The 23,840-nt window shown below is 36.3% G+C and overlaps 1 protein-coding gene across 3 annotated transcripts in view; it reads right to left on the bottom strand.

Annotated features, from left to right (window-relative positions):
* The window catches only part of SCAMP1 (secretory carrier membrane protein 1), a 100,576-nt gene that overhangs the window by 14,055 nt on the left and 62,681 nt on the right, over window positions 1–23,840 (bottom strand). For all 3 annotated transcript variants that reach the window (XM_044663220.1, XM_044663228.1, XM_044663237.1), the window contains one exon: window positions 1,824–1,925. In XM_044663220.1, the coding sequence (XP_044519155.1) occupies window positions 1,824–1,925 (102 nt within the window). The remainder of the gene's footprint in view (window positions 1–1,823; window positions 1,926–23,840) is intronic.

Raw genomic sequence — 23,840 nt, 5'->3', positions numbered from 1 at the left:
ATTGGTTTTTAAACGTAATTGAAAACAATGGTCAGGGAAGGCAAATGAAGGGAGAAAAACCTGTTTTGGAGTTCTATCTGACAGAAGGACTATCTACCAGACTTCTCCCACCCCACTCTGAAAGATTAAATAAATTTTTTCCCTGAAAGGTGACAAACCTGCCCTACCCCTAACTTGATTATCTAAGGGACTAGAGATCAAGCTATCTTTTTTTTTTTTTTAAACCCTTGTACTTCGGTGTATTGTCTCATAGGTGGAAGATTGGTAAGGGTGGGCAATGGGGGTCAAGTGACTTGCGCAGGGTCACACAGCTGGGAAGTGGCTGAGGCCAGGTTTGAACCTAGGACCTCCTGTCTCTAGGCCTGACTCTCACTCCACTGAGCTACCCAGCTGCCCTCAAGCTATCTTTTGAAGTAACTTCCTCATGCCTGTGGCCATAATTAAGTGTCTTCCTATTTATCTGCAGGCAAAAAATGGCCTTCTACATGGAGTTAGGACCCCTCAGACTTGGCATGTGTCCCAACATCATTTGAACCACCACCCCTTACACAGCTGAACAGACACATTTCCAAAGAGAGGTGACAAGGACTTGATCTGTCTAAGCTAAGTAGGGATATAATCTTATTGAATATCTTTTCTGTGTTATGAATAAATAAATATCCCGTTGTTAACTGTTAAATGATGAAATGAGTCTCATTCCAACACCAATCCTAAACTAACAAGGTAAGAGCCCGAACTGGGCCCACCAATTATACCTCTTGCCCAGCATACCTGGCTATGTGTCCTTGGGGAAGTCATTTAATCTCTCAGTGCTCTAGGTTAGGAGTGCCAAGGTCAAATAGAAAGGAAGCTATTACACCCTACATCCTGTAGGCTACATATTGACTTAAAAAGGTTACATTAACATTATATTCTATTGCATTTTTATTTTGTCAGATATTTCCCAATTACATTTTAACCCGATTGGGCAGTACCTCATTCAGAATTGGGAGTGGGGAGAAAAGAAGCATGCTTGACATCTTTGCTCTAGGTGATTCTTTAAAACTATTAAATTGCAGAGAAGGTGGTAGTGGCATTGGTAGAGGGAATTTCCTCATCCAGGAGTTCCCTAGACCAGTAAATTCACAGGTCTAGTCCCTATCCCTAAAAAGCACAAGTGTAAAGGTTATTGTGACCAAAAAGATTATGATTCTATGACTGTATCACAAAAAAGTGAAAACCAGTAGAGGGTAAAATAAACCGGTGGAGAGTTTGCTTTGTAACCACGCTAAGGAAGGACAGAAAAAATAACCTGGGACAAAAGCAGAAGAAACAACAAATCAGTTTGAGATGGCAGAGACCTCTGCTGATCACTCTACAGAGATCTGTTCTAAGCAACAACAGTGATAGTTTAAGTTCAGGCTTTATTACCTCATCACCCTTATGGACCACATATGGAAAACACCATCTCAAAAGATGAAGGAGAAAAGGTAGAACAGACCAAGTATAAAGAGAAGAAATTCATACTAGAGGCTTGCTATTTATAGACTTAAAATGTTAGTACCACTTACAGAAAACAAATTGGTTTTCAAATTTCATGTTCAATCTATTTTTTAAACAATTGTGTGAATATAATCTTCAAAACAACCATTTTTAGCTCAAATGTAATCTTTGAACAATATTTTGCTAATCTAGGTTAAAAAATGATAAAAATTATTTTGGACATTTTTATATCATAGTATTGAATTCCTTATCTGTATTACATCTCTGAAATCTAAAATACTATTATGAAAACATTAGATCATGAAAATTAAAATAGAAATAATTAGAATTAAATAACTTACCAATTGCCCCAGCTCTGAAATCCTGCAGCCTGAAGCACATGTACAGCAAATTGACAAATATACACAAAGAAGAATACAAAGAATCTGAAGGAACTATCACTCCTGAAGGAGGAAAAGGGGAAAAAATATTTTTCTCAATATATTTTATACTTAGTATTACAGAATAATATTAAAACAGGAATAAACAACTATCTCAGACCCAAAGAAATAAAGAACTACTTAAATACCTATCATTCAAGAAAAAAAGAATTTTTTTGTCCTGTGTATAGGTTATATAGTTGAAGAAAACTTTCAAAAAGCATTTTTTAACTTTTTTGAGAACATGTCAATTTAAGATTTTTTTTTAGTGAATAAACATATAAATTGAGGTTTATCTTTTGACCCTTTCTTCTCCTTAACAACATAGAGACCTATGAAAAATACTAATTCCAAAAGAACTGTAACATTACAGAAATAAATTCATAGGCTCTATGATTCCAGATGTCCAGAAAATGATATTCTCTAACAAAATACAGGAAGACCTGACATTCATGTTTGTAAAGGGTTTGTGATAGTATAAATTTAAATGGTATTGTCTAAACTTTCAACAGCAGCAAGTCAGAGTTTTCACATTAGTTTAATTAGTTTAAAACAGTGATGGGCAAACTTTTTAAAGAGGGGGTCAAAGGAAGAAATGCTCATCTGTCAGCCAAAGGCAACTCTTTGGAAGTTTCTTTGTATTGTATCCTACTCATTGTATTTGTCAGATTAGGAATAATGTCACTTGACCTGGTAGAACATTTCAGGGGGCCCCATCTGGGCCACCAACTGTAGTTTTCCCATTATGGGTTTAAAAGTTTAATTTTAATTTAGTATTTATTACACTGAAGACAACAACGAAAAATGACATTCCCAAAATTAAGAGCTTACAACCTGAGAAAGGTGAAGAACTGAGTATATAAATAACTACCAGGCAATTTTAGTCATGAATTACAAAAATGAAAAATTTAAGAGTACATAAAAGGTATACAGAAGAATAAAGACAAAAAAATTAAATGGACAGGAGTGGCCAAAAAGAATGAGAGACTTGAAAAGGAAGACATAATAGTTGAGGCTTGAGCTAGGTCTTAGAAGAAGCTTTCAGCAGATAAAGATATGGAAAGAAATCTACTCCAGGCATAGGGAACAGAGTGGGCAAATTACAGGGGCCACTGAAAGCTAGAGAAGTAGGTTGGATCCAAAATGTGAATGCTTTATTTGACCTCAAAGCTCAAGTCAAAGTAAATACAGGTTCAGGAATTCTACAAAATTGGTACTCAGAAAATGGTGTCATCGTGACCTTTTCTGTTACACAATGCTATATTCAAGCAAAGAATATACATATATTATATGGCTATATAAATATAGGTTTGTCCCCACAAGCAAGAAACTGAACCCAGCCAGAGGTGAGGGAGACACATTAACATTAGAGCAGAAAGATGCTAAAAAATAGGGTTTGGGTGGCAAGATTACACACTCTAAGAAATGGCTTGGTTGAGAACAGGTAATTAATGCCAGATGAAGGAGAGAACATTCCTAATAAGTCCTAGATATGGTAGAAAAATTCTTGGGGAATTTGTAAAATATCAGAGAGGTTCCAGTAGAGGGAGTTTCTTTATCTGGATCACAAACTGGTGGAAGGATCTAATGTTAAAAAAGGCAGAAGAGGGGGGCAGCTGGGTAGCTCAGTGGAGTGAGAGTCAGGCCTAGAGACAGGAGGTCCTAGGTTCAAACCCGGCCTCAGCCACTTCCCAGCTGTGTGACCCTGGGCAAGTCACTTGACCCCCATTGCCCAACCTTACCAATCCTCCACCTATGAGACAATACACCGAAGTACAAGGGTTTAAAAAAAAAAAGGCAGAAGAATGGCTTATTAAGGGTCCTGTAGTGGATCAGGACTTCATCCAATCAAAAAGATGCAAGCCTTACATACCTGATTCAAGAGGTTACAGTGGGAAAGAGCACTGTTTTGTCTATAGGTATCAAGACTGTTTAGCCTAAGTGACTCCATATTGGAGTCTTATCATCATAAATATAACATCAAATAATAATTATAACATTAGCAATATTAAGTTTTTAATTGTCATAACAAATTACCTAAACTGCCAAAATAAAGCATTTAGTATTTTATTCAGGATATAATGGGGGATCCAATGAAGTTTTCTGAATAGGGAAGTGACCCTCTCACATTATTAGATTTTGGGTGAATGTTGGAATGGAGGGAGGAATGAATACGAGGAAACCAGTTAAAAGAAACTTAGCATGGTATCATGATAAGATAGCCAGGATGGAGGTATCTAACAAGCATTTGATATTATACAACTAGTTCTGAGAGAAAGGCAGAGAGAGAGGGAGGTTGAGGCTTTTAATAAAGAAGCTAAATATGGAAATGCGCGTTGGATATGAGGAGGGGGTGAAGAGGGGTGACGGGGAAAGTAAAAACAAGAATCATGTAACCATGGAAAAGTTTTCTAAAAAAAAATTTTTAAATAAAAAATAAAAAAAATTTAAAAAGTGCTGAAAATGAAAAAAGTAAAGAAGCTAAATAGAAATCAAACAAATAGAAGTTATAGGAGATGAATGAGATTGGCAAGAGGGAAAAATATCAAGAGAAAAAAAGAGTTTCAGAAGGATGAGGAGAAAAAAGATCCAGTAAAGAAGACCAAGAAGAAATAGACTGGGCAAGAGAGGTGAGGAACAATGCCATGGAGGTTAACAGAGAAAAAAATTATAAAGATGATGCTCAAATACTACAAAAAAGGTCAAACAGGATAAGAACTAAAAGATTACTAGATTTGCCAGAAAGAATCCTCTAGTGACATTTAAAGAATAATTTAAGCATGGTAGGAATGGATGCCACATTGAAGAGGTTTTAGGAATTAGTATATTAAGAGTAGCACAGAAAGAGTGGGGAGGGGTATTGTTTTGGGGGTAAGATTATAGCATAAGGAGTTAAGTATATAATAAGGTAAGTATTTAAAGATTCACATAATGGGAACTAGTGGGTTCTGCATATATCAAAGGGAACAAATGAAAGGAAGAAATTTGGATAAATTGTGAAGGGTCAGAGATGAAAATAGAGAAGTGAAGAAGCAAATTGAATGTGAAAGGAAGCTTGAAACTCTCAGTGGGGTGTTCTGAGCAGCTGGAGCTGACAGTTGAGGGAGAGTGAGGAATTTTGTGGACAAAGACATAGCTCCAAAGCTAAGCTCTCTCCTTATCCAGATGGAAAGCTATCCAAATTGAATATCCCAGATACAAATTGAGTATCAAGTTGTTCCTGAGGGATCCTAGAAAACTGATTTACATCAACTGACTCCCAAGAAGCTATTACTACAAAAAGAGACTTTGACCTCTAAGTCACTTCAAGTGGGCTCAGCCTACAGACTGCTGTGGCTAGGTCACTTCTGCCACCATCTTCCTGATCAAGAATCTAGCTCTGCCAATGCAACTAACAACAATATGGAAATAGGCCCTAAACAAGGACACATGTTACAACCAGTGGAAATGTGCATCGGCCATGGGTGGGGGGAGAGCAGGGGGGGTGAAGGGGAAAGTAGGGGTATGAAGCATGTAAACAGGTTAAAAATGAATATTAATAAAGACCTGGATGTTTCTTAAAAAAAAAAAAAAAAAGAATCTAGCTCTGACTTCAACTTTAATAATTAAGTGGATAGGTTTAGCATAGATTATTTACACAGGGAGATTGGGAAGAGTTAGTGAGGGAGTCAATACAGGTCCAATTCTGTTGGACACTGAAGAGGTCTGTGAAGACCAGTTTGGGGTCCTGGGAAAAATAGAAAATATTAGTGAAAGGGACTTTTTTACTAGCCCTCCTACCCCCCCCCAAAAGGAAACATTATGCATAGATATGGATCAGAAGTAAATGAAAGATCAATCAAGTAGCCCTTCTAAGCACCTACTTTACTATGTGTGTAGCAGTAGGGCTACAAAGACTACAATGAAATTGTCCTTGCCCTCTAAGAATTTATATTCTATCAAGAAATCAAGCATTTATTAAGCACTGACTTTGAACCAGGCATTGTGATAAATACATAAAGTAAGCCTTTAATACTTAAAAAGCAACTTCACATATAAATCAATATATACAAAATAAACAGAAGGTAATTAGAGGGGAGATGCACTAGTGGTTGAGAAGATACACAAAGACTTCATGTAGGATAATGGTTTATAGGAATAGTAAGGCCAGAGTAGTTTGAGTTTGTTTTCCTAAATAAGATAAAGAGAGTTGCAGGTTTGTAGATGCAGGAAATGCACATGAAGATGTGAAAGAAAGAAAAAGGATAACCAGAAGAACCACACTGTAGAATATAGAGAAAGAATGAGATGAAGGCAACAGGTGGATGGGTGGATACACTTTGGAAAAAGAGCAGATCATCTTGCTGGAACTTGAGAGTAAGAAAAAAGTGAGATGTGCCATATATGTCTTCTTCAAACAATAAGAGGAATATGAAATTAATATTGCATATCAACACTAGACAAGCCTATTTCAGAATGTTTATCTTGGGATGGGGGAGGTTAGGGAGGGAAAGAATCTGAATTGCAAAAGGTCAGAAAACAATTATTAAAAAATTGTTTCTACATGTAATTGAAAAAATTAATAGTCAAAAAAGAAAAAGAAAGAAAAGAAAATGAGAGATTTAAACTACGGAAGAAGGGAGATGAAGGAACTCACACCTGAAACTCTTAATCTTCTCTGTAAAGTAGGAAGCAAAAGTTCTCTGCTGAAAAAGGTAGGTATTGAATTGAGAACTTGAGGTTTGAAACTGCAACTTACAGAACAAAATGCCAACTCCTTAGTCTAGTTTGCAAGGCTTTTCACACTAGTCTCCTAATTTACCTTCCATATTATCCTCCTTGTTCTCTATGTTCCAGCCACACTGCATTTCCCTACCTCCAAGCTGTTCCCCCCTCAGGTCTGGAACACATTCCTTCCTCATCTAGAGGGCTGCTGAAATCCTTCTCTTCCTTCAAAACTCAGATCAGGACTCACCAGCTCCCTGAAACCTTTCCGAATCCCCAAACAGAGAGACCACTTCTTAGCTCTATCACATTCTGCCTTATTTTATGCTTGCTGGAACTATATGAGGAATCTGTGGTGTCAAATTCAAATAGAAATAGAGACCATTAAAACTGTACAAAAGAATCTCTGTGGGCCACATACTGACTTAGAATCAAAGATTAACATAATCTATGTTCTATTGTATTTTAATTAATTTGCCAAATATTTCCAAATTACATTTTAATCTGAGTCTGGCCACAGTGTAGGCCAATGTTTGACACTCTGATCTCATTCCTCCCATTAAACTGGAACACCCTCTGAGGAAGAGACTGTGCTGATTTTCATCCTTATATCCTCTATGGAGAACCTATATAGCGCACATGCCAGTGTGTGCCAGAGAGGGCTGCTCCCTGCCCCCTGTCCTTGTGCACCTCAAGACATTTCTCCCATTACCCGCCCTTCTGCCCAGTAGCCCAATGGGAGCTCTTCCTCCTCTGTCTGGAGTAAAAGGAGTTGGGGGTGTGGGGGAGGTCACATGTGGTGTGAGGGTTGCAGTTTGGGCACTCAATCTCTAAAAGGTTTATCATCACTTCTCTATACCTAATTTAATGCCTTAATAATATTCAAGTGTTCAAAAATGTTTACTGAATTGAACTATGATAAGATAAAGACCTGTTGTGCCAATTTTCAAAATTATACCAAATTTCAGAGAGGGAATTCCTTGGGCGCAAACATTAAATATAAATGTCTATCCTTAAACTCTCAAGGGATAAAGTAGTTCATATCTGACTAGTTCACATAAATTCACTGCACCTAAAATAATATGACTATATAAACATGAAAGGCACATCTCTGCTATATCTATGAAGACGAAGGCTATTGGAGTGTTGGTGGCCAGAGATCTGGGTCTGAAGTCTGAATGAGCCAAGTTCAATACAGGCTCAGACACTAGCTGTGTGACCCTGGGCAAAATCACCTAATTGCTTGCATCAGTTTTCTTGTCTGTAAAATGGGGATTAATGCCTATCTCCCAAAGGTATTCTAAGGATCAAGGGATAACTGTGAAGCACTTAGCACATTGCCAGGCACAAAGTAAGTGCTATAAGTGTTACTTATTATTATTATTATTATTATTATTATTATTATTATTATTATTATTATTATTAATTACAAACTGGAGTTCTCTTAATGCCTTTAGCTCTGAAGTGGAGGGACTTGGAAGATTTTATTATAACCTAAGAATGTAACTCTATTGTTAAAAAGTACTGATTAAGTTCTATTGCAGTTCAAACAATCCCAGGGTACACAGTTAAAGTTTTATTCATTTTTTCCCCTAGTCAAAACCCCATATGGTTAGTATATTTCTTAGTATCAATATTAAAACAAAACTTGCCAGTACCTACATTAACAGAACTAAGGAGAATCAAATAAAACATTGTTTATTGTGTTTTCAGCACTCCTGACAATGTTACTCTCTACTTCAACCACTCCCAAAGAGTCACACCCAGATCTTTCTCATCAACAGAAACTGCTTCATCTTCAACATCTTGAAATTAAGCAGAAGATCATAGATTTAAGAAGTGAGAGGGGCTTTAAAAGCTGTTCAATACAATCTCATTTTACATACAAGGAAAAGATTAAGTGACTTGCCCAGGGTCACACAGCTATTCTTAACACCTAGCCCAGCATTTCATCCATTGGACCACCTAGCTGTCTTGTCTGAACAAGACCTTCTTTCCTTCTCTTCCACTCTTTCACTCCCACAGAAACTGTTCACAGACCTCATCACAACTTCTAATCCTTTCCACTATTCCTTTTCTCCCAATTAGTCCCCATCTGGTTTTATTTAACTCCCTTCATAGGTTAATTTAACCTCAGATCAATTCTCAATGCTTCTCTTCAACCTTTTCATTCATTTCTAATGAAAGTCTTATCACACTCTGTACAACAGCTGTTTTAAATCTTTTCCAGGTTTCTGAACTCTTTCTCCTAATTTTCAAATGCCTATTGGCCATCTTTACTTAAGGTCCTGCCAACAACTCATATTCAATACATCTAAAACCAAAATCATCATCTTCCCCGCCAAATAGTTATTCCTCTTAATTTCCTTTTTCCATTACCCAAATTTTTAAAATTCAAACCTATCTGACTCCTCCTTTTTGCTCTTCCTTGTCCTCCAAATCCAATCAGTTGTCTAATTCAAGCTATGCCAGTTTGAGTTACAGAACAACTAGCTCCAGCTCTGAACATACTGTAAACACCAATTCCAGCAAAGAGTGGCTTTCAACTCTGGAGCTAAGCTGAAATTCAAAAGCATTTTTATCAATTCAACCTCCAAAATAGGCTTTTTTGGCTATTCTTTTTTCATTGCCAGTGCTTCTTTTAAGTTGTAGGTTTATTTCATGTGCCTTTAGTCAAGTCAAATCATTTTCAGTCTCTTTTGTAGGATTCATTACCTATAACCTGCTCCCTAAAGGGTACAACAAGAGGGTTCAATATTGGGGCTTTCATTTTTCTCTTTGCTCTATTGTGGTGAACCCACCAGCTTCCCACAGATTTATCAAATGACACTCAAATCCACACAAATAGCCCTTCTCATCTTTCTCTCTCCAAGTCCAATCACATATGTTCAAATGCCTGCTAGACAATTCTACCCAGATATGCCAAAAACATTTCCCACTCAACATGTCCAGAACAGAAATCATTCCCTACACACACACCTGCTTACTCCTCTATTTCTGTCAAGGATACCACCATTCTTTTAATCATTCAGGTACCCTAATCTTGGCATCAACCTCAACTCTCTATTCTTACTACATATATACTTTCATAACATCTTTCCCATTGGTTGGTCTCTGTCCATTCTCATTACACATTCTCATCTGGACTACTGTAAGTCCAACTGGTCTACTATATCTAGCCCTTCCACTCTCCAAATCATGCTTACTATAACTGTAAAACTGATATTCCTAAAGCATAAATTTGACTGTCACTTGTATTGGCTCCAAGGCAGAAGAGCACTAAGAGCTAGGCAATGGTGGTCAAGTGACTTGCCCAGGGTCACATAGCTGGGAAGTGTCTGAGGCCAGATTTTAATCTAGGACCTCCTGTCTCTAGGCCTGGCTCTCAATCCAGTGAGCCACCCAGCTGTCCCCTATCCTTATAATTCTTATCTTCGTCTCTAAGTTATAAAAATAACGAAGGCTAGCTGGTTGAGTCTCAACAAGAATCACATTAGGACTCTAGAGCCTTAACAGACTCAGAATCCAAACCAAAGACCAGGATTTTCTTTGGTCTACTCAGTTAAATCAATATATAAACTGCAACAGATAGTCAATAGTGTTTCCCAAGTTGGAAAAAGAAAACACTAAAACTCCTTCAGGTCTTTCCCTCAGACAAACAGAGAGAAAGGCAAAGATGTTACCTCCTCCAGCTCTGAGAGAGAGTCCCTGTGTGTGACTCTGCCAACTGCCAGAGACCAATTGTCCCTGCCACACCCAGAGAGAGTAACTGTCACAGAAAGAAACCGTTACAACTGTCAACATTTGAAATTGACACACTGTCTCAGCTCGGCTTCAAACTCCAATTCTTTCTCAAGACAGCTTCTTCACTTCTTATCTCTAAACTAATAAAACAATACTTATTTTCTAATATCATCCTGATACACTACACTAATTTAAGAAGCTTCAGTGGCTAACTATTGTTTCAAAGATAAAATAGAAATTCTCCTGACATTTAAAGCTGATGAAAATCTGGTTCCAGTAGACTTCTGTCAGCATCAAAGCCAATGTGACATTCCTCATGCACAACATTTCAACTCCCACCTACATGCTTTTGCTAGCTATCCCTTCTGCCTGACATGCTCTCACTCTTCACTTACATCTCTTATGACCACCAGCCATCCTTCAAAGTTCATTTTAAATATCACAACCTTCAATAGGCTTTTCTTGATTTCCTCAGTTGCTGGTACTCGCACTTCAAATTGTGTGTGTTCATCTTATATGTAGCTCATTCTCTTGTCTTTGAGCCTACTGTATCCTTCCAGCAGAAAGTTAAGCTTCTTGAAGGCAGGACAATCTTGTTTTTGTTTCTATATTCCTAGCACAATAACTGGGACACAGAAAGGACTTAAAAGAAGATTGCTGACAAATTACCAAGATGTCTACAAAAGCTCACTTATAGTCAATCCTTCTAAACCAAGCACCCTGTTCTCCTTAATCTATTAAATTAAAGCCCAAACTTCTCAGTCTAAGAAGAAAGACCAACCACTTGTGATTTCCTTTATACAAATCCTAACAGTGCTCCAATCAAACTCTTCCTCATCCTCTGAAAAGAAATTATAATCCCACAGTTGGAGGGGATTTACCTAGTCATACCTTCCAACATCTCTGGTAAGAACACTTAAAGCTGAAGTTAAGGCATCTAAGTTTGAATCTTGGCTGTCACTGTCACCTTGAACCAGGTGTTCATATCATTAAAAATCTATGGGTCTCAGTTGCCTCACCTGTAAAATTTAAAGACTAGGTCAGATCGGGCTGGCAAATTAACTGCCCTACTCTATTTCTGTATGATCATTCAGCTAAGAATGATTTTTACATTTTAAAATACAATAAAACTTTAATTTGAAATGTAAAAATCATTCTTAGTTCACAAGCCATATTAAAAACAGGCTGTGGGCTAGATCTGGCCTGCCAGGAATGTAGTTTATCAACCCATGAGCTATATTAGTGATTTCCAAAGTGGGCGCCACCGCCCCCTGGTGGGTGCTGCAGTGATCCAGGGGGGCAGTAATGGCCACAGGTGCATTTGGGGGTGGTGAATAACTGTAAGGGGGTGATGATAGTATGTGACAGAGGGCGCTAAGTAATATTTTTTCCTGGAAAGGGAGTGGTAAGCCAAAAAAGTTTGGGAACCACTGAGCTAGATGATATAAGGCCCTTTTTAGCTCTAGCCCTTAGGATCTTCAGTAATGGGGAACTCATGACTTTACGAAGTAGCTCATTTCTACTTTTAGACAGCTCTAATTATAACAAAGTTGTTTAGGTTTTATCCACTGGTCCTAGTTCTGCCTTTTGGAGTTAACCAAATAGGTGAGTCAGACCTCTTCCATAAGACAGCCCTTTCAAATATGTGATGGATGACAACAATCACATAGCTCAACATCTCTGTCCTTTTCCAACTCATGCCTCTGTTCATGTACCTCCATATGGAATATATTCCTACTTCCACGTCTATCTTTCAAAATATTAGCTATTCTTCAAGGCCTACTTCTAGTAGAACATCCTTCAAGAAATCTTCCCTCTGTAAAACACTGTGCACAGTAACATTAATTTTATGGAATTATTAGCAAGACAATGATCCAGAAAAATTCTGAGGGACTTATGAAAAAGAATGCTATCCACCTCCAGAGAAAGAACTGTTGGAGTAGAATTGAAGATGAAAGCATATGACTTTTCATTTGTTTATTTGGATATATGTTTTGGGGTTTTGGTTTTATAAGATTATTTATTCACTTACAAAAATAAACAATATGAAAATATGTTTTGTATGACAGTATATGTATAACCTAGATAATAAAATAAAAACTATTTACATTAAAAAAAGAAAAAGAAATCTTTCCTTATCCTGCTCCTCTGCTCCTCCCCACCTTCAGCCAGAAGTGATTTATCTGTCCTTTGAACTTCCACTACATGTTGTTTAAACCTCTTATGGCAATTATTAAATAGCCCTTTTTCCTTTAAATATCTATGTAATAGGGATAAAGTACATGGCACCATCTGATCTTTACCAAATTACCCTCCAAAAAACTATGATATGATGCCTTGGAAATAATTGTGAAACAGCACAAACCACAAAAAAATTGGTGAATTAATTGTTGAGCCTAAAACAACTTATAAGGCTGGTATGAGAGATCTAGTACACCAGATGGAGGTTAAGCACAAAGCAGTGCACCAGACAGGCCCCACCACAGCAACTAGCCTTTGCACAGCTGAAGCAGCAGCAAAAGCTTCCAGAGTTCTCAACCACAGAAAGATTAGGGGTGTGTGTGGGTGGGGTCAAACAACTATTAGAAAGATGTTACAAAGGTCCTTTTTCTAGTTCTAGGTGCAAGATTCTTTCTGCACTGCCCATAGGCAGATCCAAGCAGTAATTCTGGAGCACACTCTCAAGGGGAGGAGAAGAATTAGCACACATGAGTCTTGTGGCCACGGGGCAGCAGGTAACTAGTTACAGTTCCAAGTTGGAAAGAATGCTTGTGGTTACCCCCTGAGCAGAGCATAGGTCTAGAGAGTATTAACATATTTCTTAATAAATCATATCAACTTGGAAGAACTGAAAGCAGATAGATTACCAGAGCCAGCTCTGAAGGTAGCTGCACAAAGAACCTGAAACTTGGAACAGTGCTTCCCTTCAGCTCAGTTATAGACCCGAATTTTAAGCTGCTGAAAAGGGAAAATGAGCAAACAACGTCAGAATTAAAGAAACTCAATATAGAAAGTTATTTTTATGACAGGGAAGACCAAAACACAAACTCAGAAAAAGATAACAAAGCTAATCCTGCTATAATCCAAACCTTCCAAGAAAAAAATGAATTGCTCTCACTCAAAAAAAAATTAATGGAGAAGCTCAAAAAAAGGGTGGACTTTAAAGATCAAATAAGAGAGGTAGAAGAAAAACTTAGGAAAAGAAATGAGAATAAGACAGGAAAATCATGAAAAAAAAAGTCAACAGCATGGTAAAGGAAGCACAAAAATCCAATGAAGAGAAGAACTCCTTAAAAAGCAGAACTGACCAAATAGAAAGGGAGATACAAAAACTCACTCAAGAAAAATCATTTCTTAAAAATTAGAAATGGGAAAGTGGAAGCTAATGATTCCATGAGAACATCAAGAAACAAAGTCAAAAGAATGAAAGAATAGAAGAAAATGTGAGGTAACTCAGTGGAAAAACAATCAGGAAAACAAATCCAGGAGAGATAAGCTAAGAATTGCTAAATTACCTGAAAGCCATGATCAGAAAAAGAGCTTAGACATTATCTTTCAAGAATCAAGGAAAATTAAATTAGAAATACTAAAAACTCAAAGGAGAAATTAATAAAATCAAAAGTAAAAGAACTATTGAATTAATAAATAAGACTAGAAGCTGGTACTTTGAAAAAACAGATAAAATAGACAAAGTACTGGTAAATCTAATAAAAAAAAGGAAAGAAAAAACCAAATTAACAGTATCAAAGATGAAAAGGGGGGCTTCACCTCTAATGAAAAGGAAATTAAGGCAATCATTAAAAATTCTTTTTCCCAATTATATGGCAATAAATATAGCAATCTAGGTGATATGGATGAATATTTACAAAAATATAAATTGTTTAGATTAGCAGAAGAAGAAATAGAATATTTAAATAATCCCATATCAGAAAAAGAAATTGAACAAGAATCTAGGAAAATTGCCCTAATATTCTAGAACCAGAGGACAAAATAGAAATTGGAAAGAATCCATTGATGACCTCCTGAAAGGGATCCCAAAAGGATAACTTCCAGGAATAGATATTGCAGAGGGCAGACTTCAACCAAGAATCATTTACCAAGCAAAACTGGGAATAATCCTTCAGGGGAAAAAATTGGGTATTAAATGAAATAGAGGACTTTTCAACATTCCTAATAAAAAGATTGGAAAATCTGGCCCTCAAACATAAGACTCAAAAGAAGCACACAAAGGTAAACAGGAAAGAAAAATCAAAAGACACTCAAATAAGGCTGTGTACATCACTACATGGGGAGATGATTCTTGTAACTCTAAAGAACTTTATTATTATTAGGGCAGTTAGGAGTATATATAGACAAAGGGGAGCTTTTAAAGTGTAGGGGAAGATGGGGGAAGTAAGGAGGGAGTTTTGTGAACCTAACTCTAATACGAATTGGCTCAATGAGGGAAGAACATACACAATAAATTGGGTAGAGAAATCTATCTTACCCTATGGGATAATAGGAGGGGAAAGAAGCAGGGCTGATAGAAAATAGGCAAATTGGGGGAGGTAGAGTTCACAAACTAAATAAGGAGAAATATGATGGAGAATAATGCACAGTAATCATAATGGTACATTTTTTTTTACAAGTCCCTCTAATAAAGGTCTCATTTTTCAAATACAAATGAGTCAAATACATAAGAATGCAAATCATTCCCCAATTGATAAATGGTTAAAGGAGATGAATAGGAAGTTCTCAAATTAAAGTTCTCTGTAGTCATGCAAAAAAAGAATGAAAACAACTTTGAGGTACCACCCCACACCTATCAGATTAGTTATTATGATAGAAAAAAAAAAAAGACAACTAAACAGGGATGTGGGAAAATTGAGAGTGCTCTGTTGGAGATATTATGAACTGATTCAATCATTTAGGAGATCACTTTTGGACTTGTGCCCAGAGCCATAAAACAGTACTTACTTACCCTTTGACCAGCAATACCATCATGAGGTTTATCCCAAAGAGATAAAAAACAAAAAGGATCTATATGTACAAAAATAATTTAAACGGCTCTTTTGGGGGGGGCAAAAAATAAAAAATTGAGGGGATATCCATCAATTGGAGAATGAGTGAACAAGCTGTGGTATATGATTATGATAGAATACTATTGTGCTATAAGAAATGACAAGGAGATTGCTTTCAGAAAAACCTGGGAAGACTTACATGAACTGTGATAAAGTGAAATAAGCAGGACCAGAAGAACATTACACAGTGACAGGAATACTGTACAATGAACAACTGTGAATAAATTAGCTATTCTAAGCAATACAATGATCCAAAACTATCCCAAGGACTCACGACAAAAAAATGCAATCTGTTCCCAGCAAAAAAAAAAAAAAACAAAAAAAAAAACCTTGAGTCTTAATCCAAACCAAAAAAAACCTTTTTTTTAATTTCTTAGTTTTTTTACATTCAAGTTTCTTTCCACAAAAGGATTAATATGGAAATTTTTACATGATTGCACATGTAAAATCTATGATAGTGTTATATCATCTTTTAAGGGGAGTTTGGAAGGGGAAAGGAGAAAGAGAATTTGAGACTGTAAGAGTTAAAAAATAAGGTTGGCTATATATATATATATATATGAGTGTGGTCACCAAAATTAATACATCTCAAGTCAAAATGACTTTTATAGCAGTTTATTTACAAAATAGAGGGAAAGAGTGAAAGTAGAGAAATAAGAAAGAGGGCAGAGTAAGAAATCTAGTTTAAAGACCTAGACTATTTGCTCCAGCCCATCAGGGCTCCAGAAGCCCCAGCCAAAGGGCCTAGGGGTAAATTAAGCAAGGACTCCAGCTCTTTGCCTCCTCCTCGAAGACTGGGGAGGGGGCCTCTCTGGATGCTAGTCCCTCCAGGAGCCAGAAAAGGAGTCAGCCTTTTCACTCACCCATGTGGTAGTTCTAAAGGAAGAACCAAGAGCAATTCAAGGTCCCAAGCCAGAGCTCTGCCAAGGCCAAGTTTAAAGGAGGAAAGCCCCTCACAGGAAGTTGCAACTACTTTTAAAGACTCTTCTTTGCATCACTTCCTATGCCTTCCTTCCACTTTACGTGGACCAATCACAGTTTTAGAATTTTTGTAGGACTGCCCAGGCAGCAGTTAGTCATTTCTGAGTTGTCACCCAGTTTAGCATGTGGGTTGCAGACCTCCCCTCACTTAAGGAAATGTGGGGGTATATAAGTTTCTGGTGATTAAATCTAAAATTGAGCAGGAGAGTTAATCCCATCTTCACAAGACTTAATTTTCTTTAAAAAATGTTGGAAACTGTTTTTAAATGTAATTAGAGGAAAAAATTAAATTACATTAAAAAAAGATGCTAACTTTGAACTTAACATCCCAGTAGATCATTCAATTTAAAAAAAAAAAACTATGTATATCTTACGTTCCTTTGCATATAAGCTCTTTGAAAGCAAAGGTTTATTACTTTGTATATAGTAATCTCTTAATTAAGACTTACTTCTTGAATAAATGAACAAACAGGTGAATAAGCATGTTGCCCAAAGACAATAAAACCTAAACTACAACTTCCTTCTATTGCTATTCTCTTATTACTTTTTATATTCCTCTCCTGAGAATCTAATTATGTTATGATACATAATTAACATATATATTACATTTCTACCTAAAAGAAACCAACTTTGCCTATCTACTCAAAGTTAAGCAATGGTAGTTAAATATAAAGAATTTATACAACGCAATCAAATTTGGATATATATTTGTCAAAATGATCTATAATAGAAGCAAGGAAAATATAGTCTGGATACATCTAGGAAAACAAAGATCCAGATAGTAAATACTTTATTTTTTAATCAAAAAAGTAACTAAAAACTCAGGGAAGGAAAATCAATCAGATTGCAAAACAACAGAAGAATAAGATCACATGCCCTCTTATGGAAACAGATGGAGGAGGAGATGAGATTAATAAAGCAGATGCTTCCCTGCACATAATAAAGATGATTAACAGCACACTGTGAAGCCATTCTCAGATTTTGGTATGATTCTTTTGTATAAGGGCAGTTTTTTGTTTTTGTTTTGGGGGGGAGGGGTAAGAGTTATAAAAATATTTTTTATTTTACCAATTACATGTAATAACAAATTTTCACATAAGTTTTCCAAAGTTATATGATACAAATTGTCTCCTTTCCCTTCCCTTCCCAGAGCTGGCAAGAAATTCAATCTGAGTTATACATGTATTATCATAAAAAATGTTTCCATATTGTTCATTTTTGTAAGAGAATAATAATATAAAATCAAAACTCAAAATCCAAATCCAAATGAACTAAAGTGAAAAATCGTATGCTTTGATCTACATTCCAATTCCAACAGTTCTTTCTCTGGAGTTGGATTGTATTCTTTGTCGTAAGTCCCTTGGAATTGTCCTGGACCCTTGTATTACTACTACAGTTGATCATCTTAGAATATTGCTGTTACAGTGTACAATGTTCTCCTGATTCTGCTTATTTTATTCTGCAGCAGTTCATGTAGGTCTTTCTAGCTCTTTCTGAAATCATCCTATTCATCATTTCTTACAGCACAACAGTATTCTATCACCATCACATACCACAATTTGTTCAGCCATTCCCCAAGTTGATGGACATCTCAATTTCCAATTCTTTGCCACAATAAAAAGAGCAGCTATAAATATTTTGGTACAAAGTAGTTCCTTTCCCACAAGGGCAGTTTTTGAAGTAGAATAACAAAACAACTACGTGCTGCTCCAGGTTCTACATGCCTAGAGCTTGGAACTATGACATAACCCAGAGGCCTGTTCTCTCCATACTCCTAAAATATTCTTCCTTTTTCTCTATTTGCCCCATTATAACCAAACCTTTAAAGTAGCTGATTTCATCTGAATATTAGGAAAGCCACTGATCAGACTAATTCTCACAAAAGATAAATGATCAGCTCAATGTAGAAGTTTCTTACCTTTTTATGTGTCATGGACCCTCTTTTCACAATTTAGTGAGTTACAGATCCTTTGTCAGAATGTTTTAAATGCATAAAATAAATATATAGAATTATGAAGGAAACATACTGAGAAACAGGTGTGTGCGCCTGTGTGTTTTTAAAAAAAGTTCATGGACCCAAGGTTAAGAACTTCTGACTTAATATGTTAACCAAACTAGGGGTTTTCCCCTTTTAAAAAATCAATAGGATAAGCTAAAGGATTAAAATCTCTCTTTCCCTTCTAACCCTGAACTTCTACCAAACAACATGGGTGAGTTAGAGTTAGGCCTTTTGTGAATGAGGACAGACCAGGGATAAGCAAACTTTTTAGAGACCAAATGCCTGAACTGCAACCCTCATGCTGCATGCAAGCCACCCCCCTTACCCCAGACATGGAAGGAAGTGCTTCTAATTAGGCTATTGGGCAAAGAGGCAGGTAATGTGAGAAATGTCCTCAGGGGCATGTGGAGAGGGGAAGGGAACAGTTCCCTCCAGCATATGTGCCATAGGTTCATTAACACAGAGATAGACTCAAATTACTCAAATAGACTAAATCTTAGTAGAAATGACTAAACATTCAATAGGCATTTTATACATATCTCTTATTTAACATGTCTTCACATGCAAATGAAATTAACTTTAATTTTGACAGATGAAAGAAGCATTAATTTAAATTTAACACCCAATTAAATGATACCTACTAGTGTGTGTCAAAAAACCCAGCAATCTAGAAAGGTAGCTTTCTTTTAAGGTGGGTAATTATTATATGTATAACTTTTTGCCCACCACTACAATCTTACTCCAGCTTGTGCTAAAAAGAGCACAAAGTCTGGGAAGGCTCTCCACCAGGTTCCCAAAGTATAGGCTTTGAGAATAGGTCTAATGAAGGATTGGCTGAGTAAGAATAAAATAATAAACTCGTCACTAAAACACTGGCTACCAAAGTATTATGTTTTTACCACAACTCATGAAGTCTTTCTACTAAGGCACAGAGGGGTTTAGATTTGTCTCAGGAAAGTGAGTGTTGAAACAGATAAATCACAGGCCCTGGAGGTAATTTATATAAACAATTTCCTGGAAATAAAAGTATCTATTTACATATGCTTACAGTGTCCAAAGTATTTTACATAGATAAATAGTATATAGATTAGCATAAGAATTCTTTGATGTAAGGAATGTTATTGGGGAAACTAAAGCTCACAGTTATGGGACTTGTCCATTGTCACCAAAGTAACAAGTTTGGACCCAGATTCTGACTCCAAAAATCAATGTTCTTCTCAATCAACAAGCTTAATAAATATAAAGAAATCTTCTATAAACCAAGGCATTGCACTAATTGCTAGGGATACAAGTACAAAGTAAACTAGGCCCTTTCTATAGGGAACTTACATTTTATTTTACTAAAGGAATATAACATTTTTATAGATAAACAGACCACAGACATATACAAAGTAGCATGATGGGTGTGAGAGGGAGAGGCATACAACAACAGCAATCAGGAAAGGCCTCTTAGGAAGAGGCAGTGGATCTAAGTCTAGAAGGGGGTTGACTGGTTCCAAGAAATAACAGTAAAGAAGAAAAGCAGAAGCCTGGGAAGATGGATGGACTTTGTGAAAACATAAGGAGTTTGAAAATGGAATGGCATCTATCAAGAACATCAGGCACATCAGTGTGGGTTAGAGAATCAATCTTTTAGAAAGAGAAGCAAGAACCAAACAGAGGAATGTGGAGTCTATCCCAAAAACAAATGTAGAATCACTGAAGCCTCCAGAATAAAAGACAGACATGGTCAACCTGCAATTTTAGAATATCTTAGAAGATGCACTGTAGTGTAGCAGAAAGTGTGCCAGACTTTAAGACAAGAAAGACCTAGATTTATAACTATCTGTCTCTTCTACTTAAAAGCTGAGTAAATATGGTAAGTCACTTAATCTCTCCAGTCTTTTTTTCCTCTTCTGCAAAATGGGACATTTATTACCTCAGAGTTATGAGGAAAATTGAGATGTTTAAATGTTTGCAGACTTTAAAATCTAGAAAACTGACAGCTATTCTCATACTCACTACATGACATCACATACAATGAATGAAAAGAGTGCCGGACTTAGAGTGAATGTGGATTCAAACTCTGTTTCTACCAGTTACTACCTTTGGAGTCTTTTATTAATTCCCTGAACAACATCAGTGATGTCATCTATAAAACAAAGAAATTGGCCCAAGAGAATGATGTCAAGCTCAAACAGAAACAGGTTTCTACAGGCTACATAATGACTTTAAAAACACAAATTAACATTATGTTGGAAAATATTTTTATTTATTTTACTCAACCTTTCTCAGTTACAGTTGAATCCAGTTCATGCCAAAACCTGAGTGATATCCCTACACTGGAAGAACTCTGAGGTCATAGGCTCTAAATCAGCCTTGGCAAAGACGTGGCATGCATGCAGAGCTGGCACACAGGGAGCTGCTCCCTTCCCCCTCTTCCCAGCACCCAGGGGCATTTTTTGCATGTCCCACTCCGCTGTCCAGTTGCCCAAAGCAAGCACTTTCTCCCTCCACTCTCTCCAGTAATAGGGGGCTCACAGACAGTTTGAATTTGCCTTCTAGGCACTCGAACTCAGAAAAGGTTCACCAATGGGGCTCTAAATCTATGATCCTATGAGTTCTGTAAAATTTTCTGAACTTGGAAATTCTCTCTAAAACCCATCTACTCCTTCCAAGTCTCCCTCATCTCTTAAACCTGATCTTGACTCCCAACCTCTTGTTGACCTACTAGTTTAGCATACCTGTTCTCAATTCACTCTCCTCACTTCATCAGTCAATTCCACAATGTTCATCAAAATGTTGGTAATTAATATTTTTTTCTGGCCAGGGAAACTCAAAGTTGGCTAAGGATAGGGCTATGAACAAAAGCAAGGATGGATTACTATCTATGTCATTAGTGGGAATGCTAAAGCTGATGAAATCATAGATCATTTAAGTGTTAAAATACATTTTCATATTCTGTTCAATATTTCATATTCAATTCAATAGAGAACCACTTTTCATTTTCTATACTATATTCTTTTTTTCCTATACCCTTTTAAAAAAAAAAACACCTTACCTTCCATCTTGGAATCAATACCATGTACTGGTTCTAAGGCAGAAGGGTGGTAAGGGCTAGGCAATGGGGGTTAAATGACTTGCCCGGGGTCACACAGCTAGGAAGTGTCTGAGGGCAGATTTGAACCCAGGACCTCCCATCTCTAGGCTTGACTCTCAATCAACTGAGCCACCCAGCTGCCCCCTTCTATACTCTTTTATCAACCACAGGTATGACAAGAACATTAATTATGTTAATCAAATATTAATTTTAAAGCTATCAATTTGTAAGATATGAAGTTGAAACTGAAAAGAGACAAACTATAAGGTAGGCATAGCATTTAATATTATAAGACAAATTAAGCTGGATAAAGGTAGATACAATGCAGGAAACAATGGCTTTAAGATTGGTGATGGAAGCAAGGACCAGGAAAAATTATGTGAAAAAATTAAACTGCTTTAAAAAGTTCAAAAATAAAAAATAAAAAAATTTAAAAGTTCAAAAATGTTTTCATTCTAATACTATTGGTAAAATTTTATAAAAAATAAATATTTAAGATATATTAAAGTTCAGTGACATCAAAGATATCATCATGGTTCAGGCACTAATTTGGGGGGAATTTTTTCAAACATTTCAAGATGCATTAAATGTTTACAATGTAGGAAATACTGCATTAGGACCTAGTTGCCATAATTAAGACATGTATATTGGACTTTGTACTTCATTTTCTTGTCAATATTCTCACTACCCAGGAATAATGTATAGTATTAGCTATTTCAAAGCATATGTTGATTATAACATAAGCATACAGCACAGAATTTGAGTTGGAAAGGACCTCAAAGTTCATCTATTTCATACTTAAACAAAAATCCCCTCTATAATATCCTTGGGTGATGGCTGCCTCCTTTAAGATCCAACTTCCTCACCCAAGAACCCAACCTTGAGAACCCAAGGCAGCATATAGGGCAGCTTTTATTATTAGGATCTCTACCCTTCTATAAAATATAAATTTGACTCTTGGCAACTCCTACCCTAATTTCTCTTCCACATGAGGCTCCTTCAAATACTTGAGATATCTATCATCCCCACAGTTTTTTCTTCTCCAGGTCTAACGTCCCCTGTTCCTTTACTGTTCTTTATATAAAATGATCTGTCTCATTTTACATGACTTTTAAAAGATCACTGAAAGTGGCTCAACAATTTTATCTAGGAATTCATTCAATAACTATGGATGTAATTAATTTAGGCCTGGTAACTAAGTCAAAAGTACTTAGGTATTTGTTTTCTTCATCATTTCAATTCTTTCAAATGCCATGGTCATTCTCTTTAGCAAAAAAAAAGAGAAAACACAGTAAGAATAAATATCTCTGCCTTCTCTACTCCTGACATCATCCTATCTCTCCTATTTTGTGCTTCTCTGCCTTTTTATGATCTTCCCTCCTTTTCATGATATAGTTACAAGGATTTTGTTGAAGTTGTCCTTAATTTTCCTCATCTGCCTCAGCTATTTCTGTGCTTTAACACTTCTGAAACTATTTTTACAGAGCTGTGCCAGACCTCTCTGTTCAGTTATCTACCTTTTGTACATTATAAAACAATTTTAATTAGTTTTTGTATTAACCACCTGGTTCTTTAAAACTCTCCCTCTTTTTTTCCTTATCATAATTGCATTCCCTGTTTCTTCTGAATTTCATTCTTGTGAGCTTTCCTTCCTTAATCGACTGTCTTCTCCTCCCTCTAGAATTTTGGTGCCTTGGAAATCTGATTCCCTAAAACTTAGGTGCCTGCCAGACTACACTTTCTTTACTTCTTCTTTATGACAAATTCTAACATTGAATGGTCACTTCCCTACAATATTCTAATCATTTCTACACTTGCAACCAGTTTTTCTTTATTGGTAAGAAAAAACATAATAGTAGTTTCCATAGCTGGTTTCTTCACTTTCTGAAGAATGAAATTATCACTGACATAAGCTACTTGTTAGTTCACTGATTTTGGGCAAAGAGAGCTCTAGCAGACATTTAGGTGACTATGAAATTGCCCATGACTACTATATCATGTCCTAATACTAAGTTTGTGATCTGTTTCCCAAACTCACTGATTTCCTTTCTGTCCAGATCACAGTAATATGTGACCATACCACTTGTTTCTCACTTAAATATTCCCTCCTTACCATACTTTCTCTCTCAGGGTTCTTGAATTTCCTGGCATAAGTTTATCTTCTTAATATATAATTCTTATACCATTGTTACTTTGTGGTCACTGAACAATGTGACTCCAATTCAGTTTAGCAAACATAATGCACCTACTACATACCATAACACCATTTATCTGTTAAATATTTTAAATATCAGTCACTCATTCTAATTTATCCTAATTGTATTATCTGGCATTTCGTAAAATTCTAATTTTTCATCAACTTGATTGTAAAC

The sequence above is a fragment of the Gracilinanus agilis genome, chromosome 1 (assembly GCF_016433145.1).
Source record: "Gracilinanus agilis isolate LMUSP501 chromosome 1, AgileGrace, whole genome shotgun sequence".
NCBI classification, from domain to species: domain Eukaryota; kingdom Metazoa; phylum Chordata; class Mammalia; order Didelphimorphia; family Didelphidae; genus Gracilinanus; species Gracilinanus agilis.
This window is presented reverse-complemented; position numbering and strand designations above follow the sequence as displayed.